Here is a 10,076-nt window from a genome sequence, read left to right as displayed (position 1 = left end):
CTCCTTGTGTATCCTCGTGTCGTCCACTTCCATGCTGTAAACAAGTCAACAGCGCCCTCCAGTGGTAGATATTACACTCGGTCCAGAACCAAATCCTCTCTAGTAAAACGAGGCTACATCAAATGGCGCAACACTGACCTTTTGACATGATGGTGGCCGGAGAAACTGCAACATGAAAACCGCCAAACCACCACATTGCTGGAATCTGTGCGTTTTTTAAAACACCTTCCTTCAGCTCAGATAACTCCCTCCAACCGCATTAAGTCTAGGGTTTAATACCAAGATAAAAAGCATGAGCATGGTGATAAATTACATCCCACCACCATTGAGATGGATGGAGAGAGAATTACACATAGATAGAACGTTGTCGCAACATTGAAAATACGCATTCAAGTTCTCTTTGCTACTTAATATAAGAAAATTTAAACAATTGTATCAGTTAACCAGATATCCTAATCAAACAGCATTTTTACACAATATTGACTGCATATGTTATAACGACCAGTCATAGAAACAGGAATCACGATACAGAATCATGAGTCATTATTCAATATTGATTTATTTCCACTGAATAATCATTCAATCTTGTGAGGAACAGTTATCAATCAAGCAGAACTCGGCCTAAAATGTTTTACAAAAATAAAACGATTTTGTTATCAATGTCACAGACTAAAATAACACAAAGATATATTAGTTTTTTTTTTAATCTTCAGTCCCAAGTTATACTTTAATATCTGGGATTCTCTCTGAAATGCACTCCTGCCTTTCGATTAGTCACGTGGAGAGGTTAATATGCCCCTGTAGCCGCCAACACTGAAAACCGCCCCTTTAAGGAGCGAGTCACACTACTACATTGGTTCTGTACAGGCGTGGAAACACAGGAGTAATGTCTACAACCAAGAGAGCCCAGGTCTCACCTAGCTCCCTTCCCTCGTCTCCTCTCCTTGTCGACCGCCACCAAACGAGGACGCAGTCTGGAGGGGGGCGAACGCCACGTCAGATCGGCAGTTTAGGGAGTCTTCCACAGGGGGGCGGTCTGGATTTACACGCACGTACGTACACACATCAGGATCATGCAAATACTTTCACTTAAATCCCTCGGCCATAATCCTTCTCTTCAACCTAGAAATAGCCACAGCGAGGGGCTCGGCAGGAGATGGAGGATTTGACCTGCTCGTTTGGTGTAGAAGCAGAATAGATGGAGGAACACGGCTCTGCTTGATTTGCTGTAACATTATAGTTGGATACTGCAAGGCAGATGCTAGATGGGATATTACACCAGAACCCCTCCAAATCAATACTAGAATCAAACAAATCAACTCAACCACATTCATCAAGCTCGATGTCCGCTCTGTCCATCCCACGTCTAGTGTCTTTAATGGACTTAAAGGGCGTGCTGCTCCTCCGTTCGGGGTAGCGCAGCGATGCAGAGTTAATACTACTCCATAACCAGACTGCCAGTAGGGGGCAGTGGCGGGCTAGCTTTGGCTTTGGCATTAATACAAATGATATTTCTAGTCCACAGAGGTCCTGGTCAAAAACAGGCAACACTGCTTCTGATAAACTAGAAACACTTGGGAGTTTAGTGTTCTTCGGCTTTTAAACATTCACCAATTAGAGTTGAGAGGGTTTTGTATAATCAACATTAGTTTAAAAGCTCCTCCTGTTGATCAAACTGAAATGAATGATGGGAGTTGGTGTTTTTAAAACCTGTTTTCTGGCTTTATAAACGCGGTCTAAGCAAAGGCTGCTAGTTTCTTTGACGTCCTGCTGGTGATGGTTACTGCTAAGCCATGAACACGCTGAGCACGGGTCTATGACCGAGCATGAGAGTGTTAATACAAGTGTTAAAGTTGATATAGATACAATGTTTATGAGACTAAAAATAAACTAACAAGGCTTGGGAGCCAATAGTATGACTCCTGACCGCTCCAGTCGCAGATATTCCGTAGAATCTTTTTGGGGGAGAAATAAATATTTTTATACTACACTTCTCTAAAAAGCTCTGTGGATGTTTTTTTTTATGATTAGTCTATATAAAAAATGTTATCTGAATCACCTTTTTAAGACTGTTAAAAACAGTCCTTCCCCACGATGTGACTACTAATAAATGCCCTTGGAACACCATTCCGTTACTAGCGCTGTATCCGTTTGTGCCATATCGTTTTAATCAGACGGTTCCCCTGAATCACGTTAACCTGCTTCACCGCGGCGCCGAGTTTCCATCGAACGACAATGCGATGGAGCGAGCCGCTCCAATGTTCCTCTAACACCCGCCCAAAAAGGAGTTGGTTCATGGAGAGGGGTGAAAGGTCACCATGCAGTCTCTGGCCAACTCCCAACAGGGGGGGGGTTTGAGGCGGGGTTAGAATGGAGCATGTGCAGGGGGCGTTGGGAAATGAAGCGGTCAAAGGTGAAACGTCATCATCATCATCATCAGCTGTGATGATGATGATGCGGGGGGCGGGGCAGCTGGAGTCTCTGAAAGGCCAGCGAGCGGAAGGCGGGCGCCAGGACGTAGCCAATGTTCTCCTCCGTCTCCTGGACGCGGCGCAGGAAGCGGAAGCGGTCGCGCGCTAGCTCCTCCCACGGGCCCCGGCGGTCCTCCTCCTCCTCGCCGCTGGTGTAGAACTCCTCCACCTGCTCGCAGAAAGACACCTGGAGAGAGAGAACACACACACACACCTTTAACATACACGTATACAGCTGACACACAGCTGAAACATACCTGGAGGAGGGAGGGAGGGAGAGAGGGGAGGGAGGGAGAGAGGGGAGGAAAGGAGAGAGGGGAGGAAGGGAGAGAGGGGAGGGAGGGAGAGAGGGGAGGAAGGGAGAGAGGGGAGGAAGGGAGAGAGGGAGAGAGGGGAGGAAGGGAGAGAGGGGAGGGAGGGAGAGAGGGGAGGGAGGGAAAGAGGGGAGGGAGGGAGAGAGAGAGTGGAGGGAGGGAGAGAGGGGAGGGAGGGAGAGAGGGGAGGGAGGGAGGGAAGGGAGAGGCACCTTTAACACATACAGTAGAAAAAAAGCCCATGTAATATTTACTTCCCAGCCTTTCTAGAAGCCCAGTAGCAGATAGTACGTGTATAGAGTGTCTAGTGTGTATATTGTGTATAGTGTGGATAGTGTGGGAGTTTCTCCGCACTGTGAAGTGATGACAGACTAGATCATAGGCCTAAACTGAACTGGGAATTAATAATATAAAGTGACCACATATTTCTCAATTTTGTTCTCAGAGGACCCTGGTCTGAAAAATAATTAGGGATGCACAATATATCGGCAATCATATCGATATCGGCCGATGTTAGTCATTTTTTTTATATATATATCGGTATCGGTCCGATGTGCAAAACAGGGCCGATGTGAACAGCAGATAATGATTTCTGTCCAGCTGCTGTTGTGTGTGTTGTTTTTGAGAGGAAACAATGTTGTAAATCTATGATTTATCGGCTTTTCCAAATGTTTTGGAAATAGAGACGGTGTTTCCATGTGTTTTTCAGTATGTATAACATTTGCTTATCATAGAAACTTGTTTTTATACAGAACATAATCGACATCGGTAAATATCGGTTATCGGCCATAGACAGCAATGTTAATATCTGTTATCGGTATCGGCCCAAATTTTCATATCGGTGCATCCCAAAAATAAAGATGAATGGACTGCTGCTAGAGCTGTGGTAGCAACACCTGGGGACAAAGCGAGAGATGAAGTGAGAGGAGAAAGAGAAGAGGTCTAGATCAATCATCTAATGGTCCTACAGCGCCTCATCGTCTACGGCGCCCGGCCCACGCCGGAGCCCCGAGAAGCGGGTAACCGGTAGCTGGACCGCGCCACTGCATCATCAAAGCTGAGCTCGTTAGCTCCGGATGAAAGACACGCACACCATCTCTGCTGCCCAAGGACCCGAGGGCTTATGGGAATGTACGTCGTTACTGTGTGAGCTAGAAAAATGGGGCCATCAGAGAAATTAGATTTTCCACCCTCCTCCTCCTCCACCTCCTCTCGCTCTCTGTACATCTCAGAACTCTTTTACCCAGTTCTGACTGTTGCTAAGTAACGTGCCGGGGCTGGATGAGTGCAATTAGGGATGATAGCGTGGTGTCGGGAGGCGAGTGCAGGCGGACTGTTTCAAAGTCAGCTGTGATGAGGAGCGCATGAACGACTCTCATGGATAATTCTCTTCCATTTCTGGAAGCGGAGATGTTTCATCTCGTTCCAGATTGACTTCCAAATCTGCCGACCGCGACACCGAATTAGGGGCGGCTGTAGCTCAGTTGGTAGAGCGGGGTCGTTCAATGATCGAAGGGTCAGTGGTCCGAATCCCAGCTCCGACTGGCCACATGTGACACCTAACCCCAAATTGCTCCCAATGAGCAGGTTAGCACCTTGCATGGCAGCTACCGCCATTGGTGTGTGAGTGTGTGTGAATGGGTGAATGAGAGGCCATTGTAAAGCGCTTTGAGTGCCGCTATGGTGGAAAAGCGCTATATAAGTGCAGTCCATTTACCATTAGCCTGGTTTTCCTGCACGCGCTTTGGCAGCCAAAGTAGTTCGGGAAACGTGAGCCCTCTACCTGGCCAACTACGGAGACGTGATGAAGAACACCCTGACGATGAAGACCCTGATGAAGACCCTGACGATGAAGACCCTGATGAAGAAGACCCTGACGATGAAGACCCTGACGATGAAGACCCTGATGAAGACCCTGACGATGAAGACCCTGACGATGAAGACCCTGACGATGAAGACCCTTATGAAGAACACCCTGATCCAGCACTCCGACCGCTGGCGTCACTTGTTGTTACCGAAGGCTTCGCTGACGCTGACTGAGATGAGCAGTTGGCTCACTATAATCTAGACAAACATACTTATTCTAAGTATGGGTTAACAGTGTCTGCCGTACCGACTAAAATGCAAAGCATGTAGCCTAAATGTAAGCTAGAGACAGGCTATCTGAGGAGATTCCTTCACCACCGTTTAGAACCAGCCAGCCGGTGTCTCATCCACATCTGGGTTAGAGCGTCCTAGTTCCTAAGTTGCTTTATCAAAATTGCATGAAGTCTAGTGTAAGTAGACGAGTGATCTCATTTTAAAAGCCCTCCGACGAGGCATCTGGCGTCTCGGCGGAGAGCGACGAAAATGGACGCCTTGCATCATCAGCTGATACGCGCGGCGAGAGGAGTTGCATGAATTTACATCAGTCGCTCCTATGGTGTCAGGACTACGGGAATAAACACAGACACACACAGACACGCACACACAGTTAACAAGGAAGGCATTTTTACACAACCACACACACACCTTATCCTGAGGACCACTGATCGCAATCAAACACTCAATACCGAACGACGTGGAGGAGTCTGAAAGTCCCCTGTTCAAAGACCAGAAAGAGAGAATTTCCATTCTGACCCAGAGATGATGGATGTCATCCTGACCTGACCGCTTAGAGATGGAGGTCCTTCTGACCCGACCCTGTAGAGATGGAGGTCCTTCTGACCCGACCCTGTAGAGATGGAGGTCCTTCTGACCCGACCCTTTAGAGATGGAGGTCCTTCTGACCCGACCCTTTAGAGATGGAGGTCCTTCTGACCCCACCCTTTAGAGATGGACGTCATCCTGACCTGACCCTTTAGAGATGGACGTCATCCTGACCTGACCCTTTAGAGATGGACGTCATCCTGACCTGACTGCTTAGAGATGGAGGTCCTTCTGACCGGACCCTTTAGAGATGGATAAACATCGGCCGGATTGTTATTTTAAACATCGGCATCGGCCCAGAATTTTGCAATCGGTGCATCCCTAGTAATAATGTTATATGGTATGACCATGTTATAAAACTAAATCACCTTCCTCCTTTTACAGCCACAAGCATGTGACTGGGGACAATATGTACCAAAATCGAGAACTAGACCGGTTTCAAAAGTAAGAAAAAAAAAAAAAAAAGAGTAGGCTCACGACATGCCAAACAACCTACAGTAAAAAGTACAGCTGCATATAACTGTTGACATTTACAGTAAACAGAACCGGTTTGGGAGAGGTAAGGTTCGGTAACACGACTGAACTTCAGGGCATTGAACTTTGAACACGGAAGGAAAGTTCAGTAGTCATGTGACTCATCCATCGTGTGTGTGTGCGTGTGTGTGTCCGTTTCCGCATGACACTTTTCAGTCACACAGCACATAGTGACTAATTTATACTGTGTGTGTGTGTGTGTGTGTCGAGTGGAGTGTGTGTGTGCGTCATCTAGCCATACTGACCTTTTTCACAGTGAAACCGTGCGACCCCCCGTAGCCCGTAGTGACGGCTACGGCGGCGATGGCGGTGGTGGCGGTGATTGTCACGGCGGTTGCCACGGCGACGGCCAGGCCCTCGGAGAAGCCGCTGTCCAGCCTGTCGTCCTCTGCCGAGTCCAGCGCCGGCGAGGAGGACGACGACGGTGGTCCGTGGCGCGGGGAGCGCGGAGGAGGTGGAGGAGCAGGGGGGGTCCGTCCCTTCCTACCCCGGACCCGCCCGCCGGCGCCCGGGCACGCCGGCGCTCGAGTCCTGAGGGCGCCCTGGAAGTTCAGGGGGCTGTAGGGGTCCGAGGAGGCGCTGAACGAGTTCCACAGGCGCAGGCTCTCCGCCTCGTCCACCTCGCTGGCGCTGGACTCGTCCCACGACTCCAGGAGGGGCGCGGGGGACGGAGGGGAGCTCTGGGGGGAGGAGAGCAGGGGAGACGGGAGCTGGTCGAGGGGGGAGGAGGAGTGCGGGGAGCAGGCGGAGGTGGTGGTGGTGTTGTTGGCGGGGGAGGGGATCGTCCTGGGGGTGGCGGCGGCGGCACTGTGGATGGGCGCGGTGAAGTTGCGGGGGTTGTAAGGGTCCGTGCTGCGGCACAGCGAGTTCCACAGGTGCTCCGCCTCATCGTCCGCCCTCTCCGACTCGGAGTCTTCATCGCAGTCGTCTTCGTCGTCGTCCGGGTCCGAGGAGTCGGAGAAGTCCGAGGAGCCCTCGCTGTCGAAGCCGTCGTCGCCGTCCTCGTCGCTGAGGGAGTCGTCCGATTGGCTGTCGTCGTCGTCGTCGCTGCAGGGGCTACCCATGATGTAGGCGATGGCCTTGTTCTGGCAGACGGGCGTGGCCGCGGGCGTGGCGGCAGAGGGACCCTCCGCCTCCTCCTCCCGAGCCGCCGTCTCCTCTTCCTCTTCTTCCTCCTCCTCCGAATCGGAGACATCGGAGTCCTGCGCCTCCTCCTCCTCTCTGTCCGCCTCTCCGGCAGCTCCGCTCTCCTCCTCGTCGCCTCTCTCCTCCACGGTTCCTCCTCCCTCCCCTCCTCTCATTTCCGTGAGCCCCCGTAGGTCCTCACAGGGGGCCTCCTTCACCACGGCCGGTCGGCAGGTCGAGTGCTCTTCCTCCAGGCTAGAGTAGCCATTATCTTGGTCAGGGGTCAGAACCGCCACCTCGCTACAGGAAGCGGCCGCTCCGGCGCTACCGATGCCGAGACGGTGGCTTTCGAGACGGTGTTCTAACGGGAGATGTTCTAACGGCAGACCTCGTTGCGAGCTCGAGAGAGATTCGGTCCGGGCCGTTTGAAGGCCGTTATTGTCCGTTGGTCCCTCTTTGTGGGGGCACGAGGTTCCCGCGCTTTCGCCGTGCATCGATTCCACATCACGGCACCGGGCGAACAGAGCGGTTGGCTTGGCAACGGGGGCCTTTGTGCCGCTCTCTGACGCAACACAATGGCCGCTGCTGTGCTGCTGCGCGCGCCGCACCGGCGGCACCGGCACCGGCGGCCCCGTCGCCTCTTTCCCCCGGGACAAATTTGACAGCCAACTTGGCGAGTTGTCTTCGGCTCCCCAGAAGCCGGCCCACCAGTTGCTGCCGCCGCCGCCGCTTTTAACCGGGGAGCACACAGCAGCGGCCGACCAAACTCTCCCGCCCGCCTCGTCGTGTCTCAACTCCTGAGCGAGCGGCGCGTTCATAACGACTTGACTCAGGAAACCACGCGCGGTTGCGAAATAACCGCCAGACGTTCGTTGTTTCACGTGCAGCTCATCGGCGTTTTGAATCCCCAACTCGGCCAACGACTCTGCAGTCAACCAGCTGTCACTGTGTTGGCAGTGCAGGTAGGCCAGGTGATGAGCTGGGTGCTGTGCTGGGGGTGTAACGTCGTGTATCTGTCCCAAAAACGCACTCTCCCCGCCGGCCCACCCCGGTACACCGGGGGGAGTGCGAGTACGCCCCGGTAAAACCATCTGCAGCAGAGACAACGCGGGCCTCGACACCACGGAGAGCATGCTGATCCACGGGTTTTCCTGGGCGTCGTGCCCGAGAGAGGAGGCTCCGTGGCCGGCGTGAGAGGGGGCCGGACCCGTCGCCCTGGAGAAGTGCTCCTCGCGATTCATGTTCTTAAACATAGCTGTTTTAATCCCTCAAATGATATATTACTTCAAAACAGGGTGCTAAAATAAATATAAAAGACCCAATGCGATCTAACATATGTTCTTTAAAAGATAAGAAATGGCTTGCAAGATAACTAGGATGCTTAATGCTACTTTGACAGCTGCAAGCAAGCCAACTATACTGCGGCTTATAGTCGCTCAATTCTTCGTTAAGCTTTTGCAAATCTGCAAAATTCTCAACGGCACAGTTTATGTGCACTGTCCATAATTACTTGTTTTGCATTCGTTCGTGTCAGTTCTCCATCTTCGTTTAGTTTACACCCAGTGGCTCACATACCGGCTGTTCCTCGGGATCCAGGTTAAATCGTCCATGTTGTCCACCCTGGCTCTCACAGTACCGGGGACATTTTGCTGAGAGTGGTGGTTATTACACTTCTGTCGGGTTGTAAGCTTCGTAGAAACGGGCGTTAGGAAGAGACGAGACGAAAATGCACTTGACGGTTCCCGGCATAAGTCGACATCGAGATCAAACGACGAAAGACGAGCCATTTTGTCTTCTCTTTGCTGAATAAATGTCTAAAGCAAAGAGGAGCCTTCCCACACGTTGTTAGCAGACGCTGCGAAATCCAACAAATTCAGCTTTTAAAACCCCTTCAAACACACTGCGAAGTGAATCAGAGAGATAAACTGATATAAAACGATAGATTGGGTAACTAGTGAACGTTAAAACTGTCTCAAAGCAATTCAAACGAGGTTTTCCTATCAAGTATATCTTATGTCGTTTAGTTCTCTTCCTTTGACTGCCTCGTTTTTTTTTCACGGAGAGGATTTCATCAGAAACTCAAGGGAGCGTCGCGCAAGAGAATGCAAAGTAAGACTCGCTGAGCTTAGGGAGCGTCGCTGTGTTACCGACTTGACGAAAGCGCATGGGCATGGCAAGCCGCGTGTCTTGCATAAGGGAAGTGGCAAGGTTTGAACTCACTGTAACTGGACGTTTTAGACATGTGCTTATCTGTGTACGTTCTAAGCCCCCGTCACAAAATATCCTCCTCCTAAGACCAGAACACCTTGGCTTTTTATAGTTCATCTTCATCTCAAGTTACCTAGCGAGTTTGCATCTCAAATATCTCTGAAGTCTTCTAATGTGCATTAGCCAATGCAGCACCAACACAACCAGGGGCTCAGATGAGTGGGATGTTGTGGCCCAGTTACATTCATAAACTATGTACCATATCCTCTTTCTGGCTTCCACTAATATCAAATATTCATGAGAAAACAGGATGCTCCATATCCCTCATCAGAGCAGCATTCCCACCCTACCCACGCTTCAGGTCTGTGTGATCAGAGTTGACTAATTAGGAGTAAACAACGTCAACAATCTTCAGTCTTTGTAGGCTACTCTCCAAATAACCGAGCATGTCAATAAAACATCACCATACAGGTCAATAATGCATTAACCACGCATGCAATATGAAAACATTCTTCACTGTTGTTTCTGAAGAACCTTTTCACCTGGATCGTGCATCTCAGTAGCTACAGATGGTCACAAGCCCCATCCTTATACTGGCTCTTGCAGGCTGCTTCTGTGTGTGCAGGTCTGGCATTGTTTACATGTAGCCTACTTGCCCCATTGCTTCTTGCGCCATTATGTCATGTTCTTGCACCTCGTCTATTTGTTGTCTAGTTCGTGTCATGCACCAACAATC

At 50.6% G+C, this 10,076-nt stretch overlaps 1 protein-coding gene across 1 annotated transcript; it reads right to left on the bottom strand.

Moving 5' to 3' along the window:
* Nucleotides 1-595: 595 nt before the first annotated feature.
* On the bottom strand, nt 596-9,153 carry ppp1r15b (protein phosphatase 1, regulatory subunit 15B). Its single transcript, XM_084445969.1, has 2 exons — nt 6,253-9,153; nt 596-2,658 (listed from the first exon to the last, which is right to left on the bottom strand). The coding sequence occupies exons 1-2, from the start codon at nt 8,383-8,385 to the stop codon at nt 2,437-2,439; spliced, it is 2,355 nt and encodes a 784-aa protein (XP_084302095.1). The 5' UTR covers nt 8,386-9,153; the 3' UTR covers nt 596-2,436.
* Nucleotides 9,154-10,076: the final 923 nt, after the last annotated feature.

This window comes from Borostomias antarcticus, assembly GCF_949987555.1.
Source record: "Borostomias antarcticus genome assembly, chromosome: 11".
Taxonomy (NCBI): domain Eukaryota; kingdom Metazoa; phylum Chordata; class Actinopteri; order Stomiiformes; family Stomiidae; genus Borostomias; species Borostomias antarcticus.
The sequence above is the reverse complement of the archived record's forward strand: the minus strand, read 5'-3'. Positions and strand labels throughout refer to the sequence as shown.

Coding starts and splice junctions, on each gene's coding strand:
- ppp1r15b (XM_084445969.1), bottom strand. CDS start 8,385: ATGTTTAAGAACATGAATCGCGAGGAGCACTTCTCCAGGGCGACGGGT. Junction 2,659..6,252: donor ACGGTTTCACTGTGAAAAAG/GTCAGTATGGCT, acceptor CTCTCTCTCCAG/GTGTCTTTCTGCGAGCAGGT.